We start from the raw sequence: 20,958 nt of genomic DNA on the forward strand, positions 1-20,958 counted from the left end.
TATACTAGCTTTGATTTCAACAATATTTGGTTTATACAGTACGGTCTCCTGAGATGAATGGTGATGATGAAAATGTGGTATAGCCATGATTCAACTTCATTTTATGTTCTTTTTCAGTAAATATATAGCGAGCTACTGCCCCCTCCATTGGGATAGCACAATACATGTATATCTCCACCATTAGGTTTAGCCAAATTCTGATATGGGATTAAATTGTTCTGCATAATGAGATCTATCTGTGTTCAAATTTTCATTTTAATCTGCGAAGCAATGCTGGAGTAAGTGCCCTTTTTGGACGTTTTTTCCCTATTTTTGATGTTATTTCTTTTTAAAATATTCCCTTCTGAAACTACTTGACTAATCAGAACCAAACTGGGTGTGAACGTTTCTAAAGGTGTTCTGCATAGAAGTGATGTGAAATTTTTTGTTCCTTTGAAAAGCATGACTGCCTTTACTAAAAATAGAACATGGGGTCAGACAGATGTTTTTCTCATATATCTCCAAAACTGTTAGGTTTAGCTGAATTCTATCAATTGCCTAAATGATCCTCATTATAAGGCCTACAAAAGTCTACATTATGTCAAAGTTGTCAGACGACTCCTTGTTAGATTTCTTGCCCTTGAAAGGTGAAAAATGGTGTTTTGTTTTTAGATTTTTCAGCCAATATGTTGATAAATAAGATAGATAGAAACAAACTTTCAATTGCAGAACTGATCCTTGTGATAAGGCCTACAAAAATGTGCGGAGATCAAAGTTGCTGGATGACTCCTTGTTATAATTATTGCCCTTGAAAGGTGAAAAATTATGTTTTTAGAAGTTTTCAGCCAATATCTTGAAAACTAGAATAGAATGATTGACACTTTCAATTGATGAAATGATCCTTATGATAAGTTCTACCAATGTCTTCTTTTAGTCAAAATTGTTGGACAACTCCTTGTTAGAGTTATCGTCCTTGAAAGGCAAAAACTTTACCAGGTGAGCGATTCAGGCTCCTGGGAGCCTTCTGTTATAATTAGAGTAAATAAATACCAGCAAAGATACAACTTTAATCTACAAAATTACACAATATAAAAAATCTGTGTCTCCAGGTGAAAAATGATGGATACAAGCTCAAATTGTCACAATGAGAAGTTCTGAATACATTGGTTAATTAGAACAAAAACAAAGATTTTCACATTGTTACAAATATAAGGTAATAATAATCTATTTTATGTATATGACCTAAATTATTAAACGTGATTAAAATTTCCCATTTCAGTTTAAAAGGTTTCCGCTGTGGTATCTTCTGCGATGAATGTTTTTTCTCAACAAATAAGCAACAAGTCTGCTACAAGTCTCTGTCTAATTCTGTAGCTTTGGACGTCATTATTGACATGATTAGTGTGACAAACACAGCAGTAAAGCACAGAATAGCAACAATAAGCAACCACAGGAGTTCATCCCCATCATGATTCACCTGGCTTATGGTCAATCCAGCTCCTCTGGTCGTACAGGGTGGCTTAATGGGACAATGCTCTTCTTTTCTGTGTCTCGTGACAGGGCTTTCCTCATATCTTCAAAAGAAAATAAAATGATGTCTAGACAAGCTCTTATTGTAGTAAATCATTAAAACTGGTACATTCCATATAAATAAGTACATAACTCTAACTGCTGAATAATTTAGATCATTACATAATAACTGTTTGAAACATGAAACAAGTGATTTAATAACACTTATCAGGTCAAATTAACATTATTACTGGGAAACATTATCCAGACAAAGCTTTGAACTCAGGTCATTCAAAAAGTTCAAATCCTATATCTATCAAATAATAGTAGAAGTATTTTAAAGTCCGGTCTATTTAAGGAATGTACCATTAACTAATATAATGAATACAAGTCTCCTGTTGAAGGTGTCCAAAAGTACAGCAGTATTAATGTACTTTATCACTGGTGGACCAGAAGAAGGTGGGGACCCTTCTCCATAAACAATTTGATTCTAAATATAATAACTGGAGCAAGGCTCCCTTTCAGGGCCAGTCAGCAGCCTTTTTTTCTTTGAATTTGACCAATTGCTTTTGGGCTAATTAGTATTTCATTTGCGCCACAAACCATATTTCATTTGTGCCAAAAAAAATTATTACTGGTAAATTTGCACCAATTACAGATGACTTGGATATCACAAAATCATACTTTTTGTTCGCCAGCATTATCTGTTACAAAATAATGACATGTACCCCTGCTTACCACAAGGAAGTGGAGGTTGGATTTTGTATAGTATATTACTTACATAAATTTTTCAAAATTTGAGGCCTGTAATTTCATCAGAATCAACAGAGCAGAATGAATCATTAGCTGAAACATTACTGATCAAGACACTCTCCAATAGCATAAATCATCTTGCTATCTGCAACTGTTGCAATAAAAGTCCCAAGACCTCTATTTGTGTAAAAAAAAGGCAGAAGATTGGAATGAAACTAGATTTCTAACTCCTCATGAATAAATATATTCACATACTTAAAAAATCAAAGTACCTAAGCATTGAGATAAAGACAGAAAGGTCCAAGTCTCATGAAATTTACTTAGTAAAAGGCCAATAATTTCTTACAGAACTAGTAGAGCAGACCTCAACGTGGGCTAATTTCAAAATAAAATTACATTGATTGATTTAGCATATCCAAAAATCAAAGCAAGACTTATTGAAATTCAACCCTAAGGAAATTGGTAGAGAAGCAAGTTAAATACTAAGTTAATAAAATGTTTAAATAAACCCAACCCTCCCCTTTGTTGTATTGAACTTTGTGGTGAAAATTTCTTAAAGATTCATCAACCAGGTTAAAGCACACAAACAAAAAACTAATTTTCTATGGGTGACAATATGAAATGGACAGTGATGTCAGCCCAACAGCACAATGTTTTGTGGTAGTCTTTATCGTATAAGAGTTATTGAAATTTCCTCAAAGAGTTTTTGAGTTATGGTACTCCAAAGAGATGGCCAATGATTAGACAGTAAACCATAAAACATTTATTAAAAACATGCTTCCAAGGGTGCAGCTTGATACTAGAGAGGACCAACGCAGGAAAGTTTGGGCAATTATAGACATATAGTGACTAAATAGAGTAATAAGTAGGCTTAATTTGGGTTCTGACTAAATGTTTAACACATCATAAGTTTCTGAAGAGAATGAAAGTGGTCAAAGTACTTCTAAAATTTGTAATTAGACAAAAGAAATAAGCAATTTCATTTAAAATACAAATACAAAGTTTAAGGAAATGCTTCTGTCTTAATCTTTCTTAATTGGTTTGGATCTTCTTCCCTTCAATCAATCAAAAACTACTGTTTGTGGTATGAAACCTAGTAGTAAAATTTCAAAAAAAATCTTAACATTTAAGATATTGCCTAGAAGCCAGGATATATTTGTGGTTGGCCCCTTTCTGCCCCTAATTCCTTTGTGGTTAAGTGCACACTAAAATCAATCCAATCAATTCTGTGGCATGGAACCTAGTGGTACAATATCATTGATATCAACACAAATACTTAAGTCATATAGATAAAGATTATATAACACATGTTTTTTTAACCCTAATTCCTCTACAACTGTGGCCAAAACCCCTAAATCAATACAAACCTTCCTTTTGTCGTATTTAACCTTGTTATATTTTTTTTTTATTAGAATGCATAACTAATATCAAAGTTTTTGCAAAAAAACCAATCATCTATGGAGAAAAATGACAGCCCTTATAATTATACTACCACTATACAAACGTGTGTGAATGCAATGACCACACCAATACAGCAAGAGATTCTTCTTACATACTATATACTGCTACTCTGTTATATGTATAAAACAAACTTGAATAAAAGAACTTGTTGAAAAGGTAGGAATAAATTTTATAGCTCTACTGCACATAAACACTATATCTACTATTAGCACATCTTCAACCTTTATTTTGCATTCTATCCAGCTATGAAGCCATGTTCTTGTTCAGCAAATATTTACAAAGAATTTACATGAATCATAAATTTCTTTCAACTTCATTAAAGGGTAATTAAGCTTAAATGTTAGAATCACTGATTTAAATATCAATCATTTTCCAGATATAAAATATGTCCTTAAACCCCCCAGTCTACAAAAATAATCTAGACAATGTAATATATGCCAACTACAATCACAAATCTAAAATATATTGGCAACAGATCTGAAAAGATGTATCCCTCATCAATAAGAGGTAGTTGAACAAATTCAATTATATCTGTTATAATAATTTGATTAACATAAGCACGCAACATGTATCAAACATCTTATGCTGTAGCACAAATATACAAGCAGAAAATTATTTATTATGTAATGAAGAATAGATTAAAAATCCAGTACAGTTCAAATTGCTTAAATTTATGTGGGAAAATCATCACCCATCAATATTTTGTCTCATTTTCCACTGCTATAATACTGAAGGAAAACAATTATAAATAAGAACTGTTATAACCACCCGTAAATGTTAGATATACCCATAAAATACCTGACTTTATAGCGGATTTAACCAAAATACATGAGACTTGTAACACATCCAATCACAGCTATGCAAGGGGTACACATGGTAAGCATGATGGGTGTGGCTACTACTATTAAAAATTTCTTTATCCACCAGTAGACAATAAATTACTACAAGTTTGATTCATTTTGTTATTTAACTATAGAGTTGTATTTACAAAAATGAATACCCCCCCAACCAAACTTCTATAATGTAACTTGTCTTAACTAAACCCATATTGTCTTCAGCACTGGTTTGGTTTACCAAGGATCAAAATGCATTTTTAAAAACTGATATAAAAGGGCTTTAACAAGTGTCTGGTTTAGAGAGGTTTTTTTCAGGTTTGATTTACTGAGGTTTCAGTGTATTACAATTATATTTAGTGTAACACTGACTTAGAAATTGACTATAGCTGATTGAATTAATTTTGTTTCTCTGCCTTTTTTCCAAAACCACTTAATGAATTTTCTACACAAATTACCTTTTTTGAAGGTAAAAACTAGGAGAGGTAGTTAGGCCCACAGTAATTCTGGTTTATTATATAAATGTACAAACATTTTATGTCAATTTCATATCAATCAATCATGTTTTTTTTTTTAAATTCAATACTATCTTTTCCACATATCAAGTTTGACCAGTAGAATGCTCCAAAATGGTGTGTGGTGTGGCAGATATTTTATAGTTCTTAAAACAGAGGAAGGGTTGGGGAAAATGAGAAAATGAAAAGATGAAGACCTGGGAAATGTGAAGAAAAAAGCTGAAGACCTAAGGATGGGTGAAATTAAAATTAGAATTTTGATGATATGTGATGAATTCAATCAAAGTGGAGACTTGAGTAAAGCCACCATAAATATGAGATAATGTTTTAGTCAAACTGAGATCCAAAGTCTGGACAGAGATATTAAACATACATTATAGTTTTGTTTCTACTGCTTGATTAAAACCTATTATTCACGTTTCAATCACTGGTGCCAGTGGTCAATCTATAGGGGTGTCTTTCCCAGTCTACTGGAGTTCAACCAAGAAATTCTAACTGCTACAACACAAGACAAGCTGCAAACATAGAATACCACAGCAGAGGCTAAATAAAACCAATCAACAGATCATCATGCTATCATATGTGAGATATAACTTTTGATTGCTTTGTCTGGTCTTGATAATTTTTTATGTGTCCATAGATTAACAGGTGTAACAACATCTGCTAATTACCAACATGTCAAAATCAAACAAAAAATTAAACAAGCCGTTTACCCTACTTCAACTAGACTTATCTGATACAGAAAAATACTGAACTTTGTGAGCAATGAATCAGACTAAAAATCAACACTTTAAATATTTTGTATAATGCTTAACTTTTCCCATACAATTTCATAAAAAATAACATTATGTATAAGGTATTAAGGAGGAGTTGTTCTCAAGAGATTTTGACTTTAACATCATTAAGTTTGATTTTCTCCCTTTGTAGGCATGTGGCAATTAACATATTCCTTCAGCCATATTAAAACACAATTCCTCACCTACCTATAAAATTCCATTCAGATTCCTTGAATATTTTAGGAGTAGTTATGTTTACGGCTAAACCCCTAACATTAATTTCTCACTTTGGTTTGGATCTTCTTATGTTATTACATTCCTTCTTACACATCTACACATCATGCCTACTCTTTCTATGAAAATTCATTTAAATCCCTAGTAAAACTATTAACCAAAAGATTTATTATATTTTTTTAAAAATGAAAACCTCTTATAATATACATATATTTTCCCCCAGCCCAGTAGTTAGACTTTCATAACAGATTATCACATTTGGAAGTGATTGTGTACATTTCTGCCCCTTAAATTAAGTTGCAAGCTGATATCAGACCTGGGCTTATAACTGGTTATTGGCCTGTCGTCAATGGCATAACCATCAATATTAGTTTACTTCATTGGTAAAGAAGGTTGTGACAATTACAATCAAATAGTTTGTTTATAAATGGAGAAATTACACACAAAATTACATTCAAATATGGCTTGAAATATTCATGTAGATTTTTTTTTGTAATGGTTCAAATATGTGATAAATAAATTATAAATAAGTTTTATTTAGAGTCAACATATAAATAAGCTCTTTGAAACAATTGTAAAGTAACTGTAATTTGCATTATTAAAATGAGTTGTATTTTGTATTTACATTGGCATATGTGAATGCAATATTAGTCAACCAAATCCTTAAAAACAAACCAGCTTTATCCGAAATTGTAAGTGTATACTTTCATTATATTTAATACCAGTAGATAGTTTGGCTACCATGATGATTATTATCTATCAGTTCTTTATTCATCATGTACTTCAAAGAAAATAAACCTAAACTTTTGTAAGACAGACAGAGATACTGCAAACATATAGCCCAATGCTGTACCATAAAAAACAAAAATGGAAAACCAAACTACAATCACAAAAATGCAAATCTGTTACAGCTAAGAGCATAGAGGTCAGTGTGTCAAAACCATAGGGATCATATTATGATTAATTAGAAACTAAATAATCCCTCAGATACTGCCCAGCTGTTTATATTAATCATGCTTGGAATATTGTCAGAAAATATTGGAAATATACCAGTTATTAATCAATGTCTAATGCTTTCATTAGGTTTCACTTTAATTTTCTGGATTTTTGTTTTTCTGATCATTTTATATCTGTCTGGTTAACATCAGCTCCTGTTCTACTTTTCTGTGAAATTATTAATCTTGGCAGAAGTCTGTGATTTTATTGGAGTGTGAAATGTACATTACAGTTGTATATTACTCATAAACATCTGAATATTACCTGTATATGTACTTTATTTAATTAACTAATTTGCAGATTATGACATCAGAGGGAAATCCAATTGCCTCAGCACATCTGTTTATAGTACAGAAAAAAATTCTTCTTTGACAGGATAAAAAAGAAAATTCTCCAGATAGCAGTAAGCTAATGCTGTAGCAATATTGCCAGAAACATCTATAAATATTGAAGTGCTTCAAAACATACAAATTGTTCAAACTTGAGGTTTTTATTATTATATTTTTTCAGCGTACAAGAAACTTTACCAAACAAATAAATTGTATGTAACAAACTGATCACATTCTATAAATACAGACCTTCCTATGACATATAAATGTATTGATAGGGCATTCCAATAGTAAGATGTAACTAGTGTTATGTAATTCTTTTCCAAATGGACATAACTTAGCATATGCATTCACACCAACCTCCTCCAATCAAGTTATTTTTTTTCCCAATATCAAACAGGTATATTCACTTTTATAACTGGTTTATTTCAATATACTAACTTGCTTGACAAAAACAAAAAAATCTTTTGCATTTTGTGCATGCATAACAGAAAATTCAGAGCTCAAAAGTGTACCTTAAAGACAATAATAGAAAACACCTAATTCAGAAACAGATTTCTTTGGAGAAACATTGGCTGTTTAAGGTACAATTTAGGTACAATATAAAAGTGATTAATACACTTTATTTAAGTCGTATGAAATGTCTGCTTTTGATCCCTTATTGATCCCTAATATCTCAACAATATGGGTCATAACCTTCAAAATAAATTCCAACCTTCTTTTAGTGGTATGGAACCAGTTGGTGTAACTTTTTCAAGACTTCTCAACTCATACTCAAGCTAATGTAAGAAAACCAAGTATCTAAGAACATCTTTGCCGTCAACATTGACAGTACCATAAAATTATAAGTCTGTAATACCTAGACATTGATTTTGTTACCCATTTATTGGAGCCGTTTCCTTTGGAGACTTTTCCCAAAATGTTGAAAAATATTTTCCCAAAGAGAGGAAAATTCACAATTGTCAGGCATAATTTTTTTTAAAACCAGGTAAAGAAGCCAGTAAAATGTTCATAGAGACATGATTTCTCAGCCTGGAACTTTGTTCACCTCCTGGGAATGTTTTTTCAGCAAGTTGTAACCAAATTTAAGTTACCCTATACAGTGCACTATTTCGTACACAAAACTGATCCAGTCTAATTTTGTGAAACTTTAAAATAGAGGGTGAAACTTGCAGGAAATATTGATTGTGGGTAGTAGAGCATTCATACATAATTAGAAGCACTACTTATGAAGGTAAAGAGGTGTAAAATGCATGCTTTAAGCTATCCAGAAAGACTCAGGTCCTTGCCAGATTGGGTTCACTTCCCTGCACCTACTGGCTGTTTTTCAAAATTGCAAAATTTAGCACAAAGTTTAAGAATTCTCGGCTCAGCATATCACACGTTTCTGTTCCCTGTAATATTTTCCCAATTTATTAAAAATTAAGCAAAAATTAAGCAAAAATAAAGAGTTAGAATGCTTTTAAAACAAGGTACAAAATTACTGCCAGAAGTACTATGAGCAAGCTCAATTACAGAATACCCTGTCTGCTTCAAATGGACTTAATTGTAAATACCAGTCTTTCTGTAGGTTTCGTCGGGCCGTCAGATATCACCGGTAAAAACATGTCAGGACCGGTAAAAAAATCTGGCATGCCAGACCAGAAGTCCAGAAAATTTCTGATGTTAGTCATTCTTGATTCAGGTCAAAATGGATGGTAAAACTTGGTTTGGTCCAGAAAATAGTATGTCATCACAGGACCGAAAGTCCTAAAACAAAAACAAAAAAAAACTAAAGCTTTCAAAAGACTGAAATGCTACTTTTGGAGTCATCCAACAGAAATCATATTCCTTCATGTACATCTACATACAATACCCAACCATCCTGTAAACTTTCTTCAAAATCACTTGGGCGGTTAAGAAGGAGTTAGGCTTACAAGATTTTACCACGTAAAACCCTTAATTTGGATTTTCTCCCTTTGGAGCCCTTTCATAGTAATTATATTCCTTCATGCACATCTGCATATGATACCCATACTTCTATGAAAATTCATTAAAATCCTTTCAGCATATTGGAAGGAGTTGTGCTTACAAGGTTTTCACATGAAAAACCCTTAATTTGGATTATTTCCCTTTGGAGTCCTATGGCAGTAATCATATTCCTTCATGCACATTTACATATGATACCCAAACTATAAAGGGTATAAAAACAAGTTTTGATTACTGTGGAAGTATTATTGTTTGTGGGATATCAGTTTTTTGTGGTTTTTTGTCGGTTTGGAAAACCACAAAATGTAGTTCCTAACAAAAAGGAAATTTCAGTTCATTTGTATGATACAGTTGTCAGATCCACAAATTCATGAATCAACAAAACAATATTTTTTTTCTACCTAAAGCAAAAAAAAAAATGGTACCTACAAATAAAAGTATTTACAAAGTACTTGATTATTATCATTAAAGTGGATACCTGAATAATATGTATTATATCAAACTATTTTCTTAGTTTTTTTTGCATAAAACTGATTTCTTGTGAAAATTTTAAAAGTCCCAAAAAAATTAATGTAAGAAATTGGTAATTATTAAGTTTCCAAAAACAAAGCCTGAGACACAAAATATATTAAATAAACAGCTGCATCATGAGCCTCTGATATGCCTGTCACCACATGGAAGCAAACTGAATAACTGTAATAACTCTTGAAAAAAAATGACCACCAAAATATATAAAGGCTTAGAGATCATCATAACTTAAAGTCTGAAACAACTGAAATAAGGCAATATGACATTCTACCAATATGATGCAACACGCAGAAAACCACACCTTTAAGAGTATTACATTTCCAAAACACAGAAAAATATTAATTTTCATCAAAACTAGAAGCTTTAGAGAGCCTGATTCACTCACTTGGTCAGAAATAAGTTTTTTAGTTTTCTAAAGCTTGACTCTTGGCCTTACTGTACTATTGTCACAAGAATCATTAAATCAATATAAAGCATCTTAGTTAACTACCTGGTTTTCATATCATAAAATAAATCTTTCATAGTCATTATTTTACTCTTCAAGGGCAAAAAACTCCAACATTGATCAACAGATGTCTATGAAAATTTTGACACGGGTCAGTCTCACCATGCCGATCAATTTTACCCTGTGAAAATTGGCTAAACCCAATGGTTTTCGAGTTATTTCTACAGTTCCTCCACACACAGATTGTTAAGGATATCCTAACAAACATCCATGCCATGCTTGGTTACAATCTATCCTACCAATAGTTTCAGAGGAGAAGATTTTCAAAGTTGGAAATGTAAAATTTGGGGAAAAATCCATTTCAAGGCCCATAACTCATTCATTTGTCTACCCCCCTTCTGAAATATTTCGGTATAGGTCCAACTCATAATGCTGAATAATTTTACTCCCTGCCTGATTTTAGCTAAACCCAATTGTTTTTGAGACATTTGCAAAATTCTACAATCAACCCCTATGGTCTATTTTTAGAAATGGTGATCAAATTTTTTTGCTAGATTAAAAATCCCAAACCAAAAATTCAGGAAAAATCCATTTCAGGACCCTTAACACTTTCATCCATCAATTGATCTTTCTGAAAATTTCAGCATAGGTCTCTCCCATCATGCTGAACAATTTTACTTCATGCCAGATTTTAGCTAAACCAAAATGTTTTTGAGATATTTACAAAATTCTCCCCTATTGTCTATTATTAGTAACATCAGCCATGTTCTTTGCCACATCAAAAATCCCCACAGAGATTATTAAAAATACCCTAGGAAATATTCATGCAAAGGTTGGTTACAATCTGTCAAGTAAGTCCAGAGGAGAAGATGTTTGAAAAAGTTTATGGACAATGGCAACGACGGATAAATAGTGACAGCAATAGCTCACATGGCCTTTTGGCCAGGTGAGCTAAAAAGTATATAGACCTGGATTTCATTATGATGCTATTTAAAGTTTGAAGCAATTCTGCTAAGGCATTTTTAAGATACAAAATGCCCCCTTGCTCTTTGAGAAAGATTTAATAGTTCTGCAAAAAATTCAGGATTTTCACTCAAAAATATAGACACCTTCAGATTATCATAACTAACAAATCCTTAAAGTTACAGGCAATATGAGTAAGGCATTCTCAGGATATGGTTGGATCTGTGAAAAACCAAACTATTATAGTAACATTCAATTACTTTGTCTAGAAAGAAAATTCAAAGTCCTCCCAAAAAAGAATACAGACTATCATAAGAAACCACTGTGTAAAGTTTAAAGTACATTGAACACAGTGTTAAACTCAAGTCACACATCTTGTTTATGGTAGAAGGACAGACATTTGTATACCATAACAGGACCTGTCATTGACTGGCATATAATAGAATAAGAACATCTTTTCAGGGTTGCAATTAGAGCAACATGTTATAGTCATACCCACCAAATTGGTACTTTCAAATAATCATATATAACAGCAAAAATGTTGGTACACAGAATCATCAAACTGACACTAGACAATGAAAAAATACTTATTCGGATCAATTATGTCACATTTCATGACATTGTTTAATGCACTATAGGCTTGCAACTTTCTCAACTTTATAGATGTGTGTTCTTTATGATAACAAATGGTAGCTGTTATCACGTAGATTTTACTTTGTAAACATTTTAATAATTTTGTATTATTTAATAAAATTGTTGATTAAATTTACATTTAACATCATTAAAATTGTATAATAAACAAGGCATTAATTGCTGGTCCAATCTAATTTTAAGTCTCTTAAACAGTTTCCAAACAAATCATGCTATGTATACATGTACAATTTACTAAACTGTACTTTATTAAACAATACTCTGGTATCACTTGGTAAAACAAACAAGTATGAAAATCTCATTGAGTTGACATCATCAATGGAAACTTTGAATGACTACAGCAAAATCAGGAACCACATAGGTAGGACTAAAAGGCATCTTTTTTGTGAAGGAAAATGCCAAAAACTATCATTGAAATAGCTTATAAGTTGTCTTATTTCCAGAATATTGGATTTCCAGAATATTGGCAAATGACATATAGATAAAAGAGTTGAGCATGACAAAGGAGGTTTGTGTCTGAGAAAAACTTAATGCAAGGACAAAAGAGTTGAGCCTGAAGACCTTTTGGTGATCTTTGAAAGTATTTTTTATTTATGATTTAGGTTGTACACTGGTACATTTGTTGCATTTCACCACATCTGTTCTTTTTTCCAAAGGAGGTTTGCATCTAAAAAATACTTACAATGTCAAGAGTTGAGCCTAACATACACGTAGGAGGTTGATGTCTATAAAAAAGTTATTAATGCTTACCAAAGGCATCCTCATCCACATCACCAGAGTAATATTCTATGACAGTTCTATACACTGTATACCCAAGCTTGTTGTACATATCAACTGCTACTCTGTTAGACACCCTTACAAACAAGTCCACGAAGTAACATCTTTTCCTACAGAAAAAAATATACAATCAGTGGTTACAGCATAAAGGTTTGATTAGATTGTACTATCTTTTTTCATGAAAAACAAAACAAGAAAGAAAGGAAATCATTTTCAAAATTGTAGATTTTAAGAAATGTTTGCTGATAGATATTTCAGTGGATATATCAAAGGTGTGAATGGGTGTTTCAGCAGAGAAATATGATTTTAAGAATATACAGGAAAGTGCATAATATTATTAGGAAATCAAAACATACTGTACATATTGGTCAGGTTTGTTGAGTAATTCACAAAATAAAAAATCCACTGTTAATTCAGTAAATTTAAAATGGAGATAACACATACACAAATGAACCAAAACTGTTATATATCCCTTACCACAGAAAACTTGAAAGTCCTATTGATATCCAAAATATATTTTTTCATAAAAATGGCAATGCAGTAAGGATTTAAAAACTTCTACCTAACAAAATTACTCTTCAGTGTGGTAAAAAAAAATAGGAACATAGTCAAAGAGGAAATTCATCCATGAAAACAAACACTTTAGAGTCAATTGTCAATTTCATAAAATTTCAACAAAGGCATTGTGTCCACAAAATTTTCCTATACTTCAATTATATTAAAATCAAAATGAAGTTAAAGCATGCACATCTAAAAAGGTAAAAACAAAGCAAACCATATATATATATGTATGAAAAAATTCTGACAAGTATTTGCATTCACAAGATGATCATGTCCCTCTGCTGCTTCTGAAAGCTTTTTGTTTGTACAATGTAGTAAAAATAGTGCATGTGCCAAACTTATTTATGTTTGTGTAACATCAAAATCCTCTTTCAAGATGAAAACTTCTTTCAAAATTTTGAATGCTAGTATTCTCAAATTTTGGGATTGATAACCAATCCCTTCAACTCCCATTTTTGATTCTTTGAAAAAACAGATAGAAACTTCGTAAGATTAACTTGAAACAATTATAACCAAACACCTGATAACTTCTGTATACTAGTGTTCCATTATTGTTTAAACTGTAAATTTATGTGCTAAAAGATCATTCCAGACATATCAATAAAACACTGTTTCAGAAAGTGTGTTAGTGAATCTACCCCTTCTCTGTGTCAAAGACCTGTTCCAGCAGTTTAAGTTATAATGTGTGGTTATGCCAAATTTAATACAATATCTTTTATCTCCAAACTTGCATTACCCCAAACCTTGCCTGGAACATGATGTACATAATAAAATCAACTAGACTTAATATAGACAAAGAATGATAGAAATCAGGTTTGAATCATTTTGTACGTTTCTGACTGGCCCAAATTTATGGCATGTACTAAAGTTCCTGTGCAAAATTATTTCCAATTCATTTTTATTTTACTTTTAACAATGACAGGGAAATTTCAAACTTGAAAATGGCTTGAAGTCACTTTTAAGAAAATTGATAATAAGTCCAAATAAAATTTCATACTTCTCTGATATTTCTTCTAATATATTCATAAGCTTTGCTGCCAGACCAAGTCTTCTGTATTCTGGTGCTACAGTTAATGCTGTCACATGACCATGCCATAAATCAGCTGATCCTTCTGCTTTACCCATTACTGCAAAGAAAGTAATTAAAAGAAGTCTTTAAAAGGGTAGAATTTTACTTTAACAGTTATTTATGATGACTTTAGTTCATTTTTTGACCTATCTTAGTAAGACGTCAAAGATTAAAGCTATTTCATTACAGATATACAATTTTTCCATATAACACTATTCCAAGTTTATTTCTTGGTTCTCACTCATGCCAAAATTCATGAGCATCAATGAGGAAGGGGGAGTATCTGTTCACACAAATTGAGCTTCCTTTTGAGCAGCAAATTATTTGTGCTAGTGTTACATTTTCACAAACAGAAACTCATTTCCACCCTAATTGAGAATTCCAATGAGCCAATTTGATATAAAGAAGTGAAATGATATAGGATAACCTTGGGAGCATGAAATAAAATTTGGTAAACCCTGAACAACCAAGAATTATAACAGTCCACTCTTCATCTATATTGAACAACTCAGAACATATGATCTTAAATAAAATTTGTTTTTGAAGATTTATAAAACATTTACATACAAATTTTGATATAGTATAACCCTGACAGTAAAGCCTATAATTTTCCTTGTCCTGTATAATCACTGTATAACCAAATAATTATACAATGTCATTAATACAGTATTAATCTTTTGAATAATTTTGCAATTTATTAAACAAAGGGACTACTGCGGTTATTTCTTTTCTAATTTCCAAAATTGAATATTTGACATTTCTTTCTGACATAATGATGATCCAATTCATTCTTAAAACCATCACTTGCAAGGTATTAGAAAACTGTGGTGAAGAAGCTTATACAAGAGACATTTTTATGTAGAAAGTATAGAGTGCATTTGTCAAACTTTATGATACAAATATACCTATTTAAAAGAAGCTGTCTGTATCATGAAAACTCTTGACAAAATATTGTGTGGTTCCAAGCTTGAGCTTTAATATTTTGAATTAAAAAACTACCCCTGATCCACTCATTTGAGGAAAAATTCATTGAAAACTGTATAGAAGCAGTATTTGTGACCTCATTACAAATCAATTATGACACATTGACAACAGTGTGTATTTTATGTATGATAGGATCAGATATTATTTCAGCTTTATAATTTATGATTGTAAGTTGAAGTCAATTGACAAAATAGGCCTGAAACTAATGCTGGTTAATCTTCCATTTTCCACAAGTAAATTCCTCTAGGAAGACTCAATTTAACCTATGACTTTTATATCATCACCAAGCTTCTGAAAGGATGTAATCTCATAGGGCAGAAATAAGCACAAACCTTGTACCTTAGATAGCTCTTATTAAAAGTGTGTAGTAGAGACCTTTACACCAATGTAGATAACTTAAATAATGGTTAATCTGCCAACTATAGGGAGAATAAATCAGATGCTAAGATGACATTTAATACTTACTATATCCCATAATAGTACCAGCTGGAGATTCAGCTACTTGGAAGTACTCAGGCCAATGAGCAAGGTACTGCATATAAAATGGCAAGCCATACTGATCTTTGTTAAGGAAAGCATTGTTCTTTGCATTGTTTATCCACATGAAACATCCCAGTATTAGCACAAAAAAAATTTTCAACCACAAACACACAAAAAAAACCCCAAAGTATATAACAAACAAAAACAAACAATGTTTAATAAAATGCTTTGTATGATACAGCTAGTTACAAGAACTTCAATTTTTTTGTTAAAATCAAACAAAGTTTAAGTTGAGACATTTGGACCTTCATGTGAACCAATCTCGAAATGAAAAAATGGTACAGAAACATAGACTAAACTAGAAAGGATACTGTTTCTGTCAGAGGATCCAGATTTCTGTAAAATATACAAATACAAAAACTTGAATTTACAATTTTTATCCTCTCTTATATACATGTACATGTTTACAGAAGTCACCAGTGTGTGTGAATGTCAACATTTGTATGTAACAATGACTAAATGAGGCCACTGCATTACATCAATATTAATATGTTTGTCCTATAAAACCTGAAATCTTTTAAACTTGGATGTCTATATGGAGAACCAATAATGTTATGACTGAGAGCAAGTCTGCCTTCTGAACTTCCAGAAGAATCTCAATGGGAACTTACTAGTAACTGAAAGTAATAAGACTGCCTTATTAGGAACAAGTCAGTAGAGATGGGCAAACTCAAAGGTAAAAACCCAGTAAAATGAGGAATTGTTATAGTAAAATCATGTTTGATAATAAAGAGCTGCATAATGTGTGCATGATATAGCCATTGGCTAATATATCTAACATTAAATTTTTTTTAGTCCCATATTGCTACTTTTGAAAGGAAACATTTGTATTTTCTAGACCTACATTAATAATTGGGGCATCAAATCATTTTTAATACTTCGATACACAGTGATGGAAAATGTCTCAGAATGGCCAATTTTTAAGTTTTAATTTTTTAAATTTTTTATGAAAAAGTTCAAAAAAACATAAACATGAAATTGAAATTTTACAGAAAACAAATGGAGAGTGTGACCATGGATACAAACAATATCTCAAAGTTCTGTGACCTTCATTGAAAGTGTTTTTCAGAAAAGCATAAGAATGGAAATACATTTTACCACCCTACTTTTTTTCAGAAAAAATCCAAAAATCCAAAATGTGAAACAAAAATTTTATAGAAAACAAAAAGGAGCCTATGAACATGTTTATCTTCTAAGTAGCTTTCATTTTCATTATTCTTCTATACATGTAGTCGAGGCAAAAATGGCAAAAAACGCATTTTGACCCTTATGTTCTACTTTTAGTAACGATTGCCATTGTTTTTGACAAATGAAAAAAAACTTTAAATAAATGATCAGTTTGCGCAGTAAAGCCCCAAAAAATTATGCCAACTTTTATTAAAATTTTGTCCATTGGTTTCAGAGAGTTGTACACATGAAAAACGACAAAAAAATCTGTTTCAGGGGCCATGGCTTCTACAACAGGCAACAAATCATTTTGAAAATTTGGGCGAAGGCCCGTCTTCTGATGGTGAATAATATTGACCTTCATCAGAATTTTGCTAACGGTTTTTGATTTATTTGCAAAAAACTGTATTTCGACCCCTATGTTCTATTTTTAGTAACAGGCTAACAGTGGCCATGCTTTTTCACCAATCAAAAATCCAGTCATTTTGTGCAGGATACCCTAAAAAAGCAGTAATACCAACTTTCATTAAATTTTGCACAGTAGATTCTGGGTAGAAAATTTTCAAATACAGAATAAAACATCCAAAAAGGGCAATGACTCCAACATGGGTCAACAGATTTTCACCAAAATTGCACCACAGATAGATCCCATCTTGGTAAACTCTTTTATCAATGCCTGAATTTGGTTAAACCAAACAGATTTGGAGATATATGCAAAAATCTGCTGTCTGAACCTATGTTCTATTTGTAGTAAATGGCAGTCATGTCTTCTTCAACAATCAAAAATCCAGACATTCATTTTGTTCAAAATACCCTAAATACAAAAATACCAATTTCATTGAATTCCTGGAGTAATTTCTGAGGAGCAGATTTTAGAAAGTAATACATGTAACATCAAAAACAGCAAAAAAAAAAAAACGTCCAAAAAAAGGCAATAACTCACACATGGGTCAACAGATTGTCACCAAAATTGCATCACAGATAGATCTCACCATTGTTAACACCTTTACCCTGTCAGATTTGGTTAAACCAAGCTGTTTTGGAGAAATATGCCAAAAAAATGCTGTCTGACCCCTATGTCTATTTTTAGTAATAGCAGCTGTTTTTTAACAGATAAAAAATCCAAAAGGTCATTTTGTGTAGGATACTCTAAGGAACAATCATATTAAGTTTCATCCAAATCCATTCAGTAGTTTCAGAGGAGTTGTTAGAAGAACTGTTAATTTTCATGATGATGGATGCCAAATGATGGCAATAGTTCACATGGCCTACAGCCAGGTGAGCTTAAAAGTATAATATAATAAAAACATTGATTGTGGGTAATAGAGCATTCCTACATAAATAGATGCAATACTTGTAATGGTAAAAATCTGTAAAAGTTCAAGCTTTAAGATATCCAGAATGATTCAGGTCCTTGCCATGTAGCATACATCTCCTCTGCACCAGATGGCTGTTTCTCAAAATGCAAAATATTGCACGAATTTTAAGAATCAAAATCATGAAGCATGAAAAAGTACACTTATTTTTTTATTTTAACAATAATACCATGCTTGCTTACTTTTCCTAGCAATTTCAAAGTGTCAGAAATTTTAGAAAATTTAACCAGTCTTCTGACAGTTAATTTTTGGAAGGCACCCACGATTTGTTATAAGAACATATTTCTTTTCAATTTGCTGTCATAGCTCTAAATTTTAATGACAAAATGTAAAAGAATATCAATCTTTTTCATGGATCTCAATAATGTAAGGATTTGAAAAATATATATACTTTTCACAGGAACCATTTGTCTGTTTGTTAGATTGGTTTGTTAGAGTCTCTCAGTCTCAACTTTATATTAATTTAGTCCGAATTTCCTCTGACCCTGCAACCCTCCTCTTTTTTATTTGGATATTGATATGTCGGGTTGGGGTCAGAACGATGTGCCATACAAAAAGTTGGAGATTTAGCAGTACTGCAGAGTACCACCCTTCAACCCCTTGTAAAAACTTTCAAGTTGAAATTGTGCATGTCACACCTACCTAGTTTGATTCCGGAATCATTTTCCTATATGCTGATACCAAATTTGCTACAAAAATTACATTTACTATTGAAGTTTCAATAATTTTCCACGAAAGACCCTGTTTTGTTGACATTTTGAACAATAATAGAGAGTAGGCAGAGCTTGTTACTTTTGGAACGGAAGGGTAGCAGACAAGTAATTTTTCTGTGGAATTTTGAAATATTCTGTTATATTCCGGTTTTAAAAATCGTTTCTGCTCCGTTCCGTTCCAGAGGTAACAAGCTCCACCTACTCTGCAATACCGCTATATCTCCAACTTTTTGTGTGGCACATCGTTCCGACCCCAGCCCGACATATCAATATCCAAATAAAAAAGAGGAGGGTTGCAGGGTCTGGGGAAATTCGGACTACTATAATAATTGTCATAAAATATACTGCAGTAACCAATGTATAGAGTGGAACCATACATCATATATCATATTATGTTAACTTACACATTATTGAATTTGAAAAGATCATCGCATGTGAAGGGACGGACCGTGGTCATGGCCAATATAATATCTGATTTCCATGCAGCAAGCAGAAAATGAAACCGGAAGTTTACTTCTGTTTCAGAAAGGAATGATTTTAAAGATACTATTTACTGTACATCAATTAATACATTTCATTTATATTCGTAAGAACAATGTTTGTAAGAAATAATTAGTTCTAAATTTTATGAGCTTCATTTTTAATTATTTATTTCATGAGCAACACTCATTTTAATTTGGAAAAAAATAGTAAATAAGTGTTCTTTTATTCATTCTAAATATAGATTGAAAATTAAACATCCGGTTGAGTTACTTACCAAACTAACGCATAATTTTTAGTTGCTACGAAGGTAAATATCCAATCTACATAATTTGCAACGCATTTCTTTGTTGTTTCACAATATATAGACACATTATAGGAAGGCATTTCATTCTAATTTCCCTCTTGAATACAACAAGTGCATCGTGCGCAATGTTCACGCAATTTACAAACGCTAACATGCCTGTTCACGTTTTGATAACAAAAACATTCATTGTTTTTCATTGCATCAATACAATTAGTAATAATATGTGGAAGACATAAGCCTTACGAGCAAGCAAATAATTTAGTAGGTTACTTTTTAAGCAAAGTGTTTTTTTCCATGTCATTGTCCTTTACAGCTTTTTCAAAATATGATTTATGATATTTTCGTCTGTGGGAGCTGCCAAAAGATTTTCCAAATAATTGTAAATTTATATGTCATGCAGTTCCTGGTTGGGCAAAGAATGCCTGGTTTTTAACCACTACTGGGATTTGTTTTTTTTTAAATGTCCAAGGAGTTCAGAATATATAGGGTCTTATCAAGATCCTTCCAACCAAAATAGCTTTTTTGAAAAATAACATTGATGTCTTTTAAATGTTTTGTTTAGTCTGCATTTTAGCTCATCTGCCCTGAAGGCCATGTTAGCTTTTCTCATCACTTGGTGTGGGTCGTCATCTGTTGTCTGTTTTCTTAAATCTTTTTCTCTGTAAGTGAAACCACAGTACAGAATTTAATAAAACTAGGTGACAGTCATCCTTGGCATGTCTACTCCCAAATTTTTATTAATTATTGTCCCGTGCCAAAAAACATGGCTGTTATTAAAAATAGAACTTAGGGGGTATTACCATATATTTTTGTTTATATCTCATAAACCACAACAGATAGAAGAAATCTGAGCCATCTTTTGCTCTTTGGTTTGAAGAGATCTTTCTTCCCTGTATATTTCAACATAATGGAAATACTGATTTTTGACTTATAGCCCTTTTTTGCTAATTTTACGTTTTTTTCTTTCATTAGTTTTTGCCTATTATTTAGAAAACGAAGCAGACTGACGATTAATGTAATGTGGTAGAATGTTCAGTTATTTCA

The 20,958-nt window shown here is 31.8% G+C and overlaps 2 protein-coding genes across 8 annotated transcripts in view; one reads left to right on the forward strand and one right to left on the reverse strand.

Moving 5' to 3' along the window:
- Window positions 1-1,026: 1,026 nt before the first annotated feature.
- Window positions 1,027-19,642, reverse strand: LOC148624047 (N-alpha-acetyltransferase 20-like). The gene is made up of 6 exons (XM_088566480.1): window positions 19,532-19,642; window positions 16,183-16,207; window positions 15,797-15,887; window positions 14,276-14,405; window positions 12,691-12,827; window positions 1,027-1,553 (listed from the first exon to the last, which is right to left on the reverse strand). Exons 1-6 carry the CDS (start codon window positions 19,582-19,584, stop codon window positions 1,468-1,470), a joined length of 522 nt encoding a protein of 173 aa, XP_088422606.1. The 5' UTR covers window positions 19,585-19,642; the 3' UTR covers window positions 1,027-1,467.
- A 201-nt stretch (window positions 19,643-19,843) lies between these two features.
- Window positions 19,844-20,958, forward strand: part of LOC148624048 (centrosomal protein of 112 kDa-like) — a 33,691-nt gene continuing 32,576 nt past the window's right edge. For 5 of the 7 annotated variants that reach the window (XM_088566485.1, XM_088566490.1, XM_088566491.1 and 2 more), the window contains exon 1: window positions 19,848-19,917. The gene's annotated coding sequence lies outside the window, so the exon portion shown is untranslated. Of the gene's footprint in view, window positions 19,918-20,074; window positions 20,176-20,958 lie in introns of those variants that run through there. The other 2 variants (XM_088566492.1, XM_088566486.1) reach the window with 2 other exon arrangements.

This window comes from Perna viridis, chromosome 2, assembly GCF_037379345.1.
Source record: "Perna viridis isolate PV_CMFRI_1.1 ecotype Kerala chromosome 2, ASM3737934v1, whole genome shotgun sequence".
NCBI lineage: Eukaryota > Metazoa > Mollusca > Bivalvia > Mytilida > Mytilidae > Perna > Perna viridis.

Bases quoted from the DNA above. Each gene is read 5' to 3' on its own strand.
- LOC148624047 (XM_088566480.1), bottom strand. From the start codon at position 19,584: ATGACCACGGTCCGTCCCTTCACATGCGATGATCTTTTCAAATTCAAT. The intron at 16,208-19,531 runs GTAAGTTAACAT...TATATTTTACAG, and splicing joins CTTTTCAAATTCAATAATGT to AAATCTGGATCCTCTGACAG. The intron at 14,406-15,796 runs GTAAGTATTAAA...CTTTCTTTGCAG, and splicing joins TGGTACTATTATGGGATATA to TAATGGGTAAAGCAGAAGGA.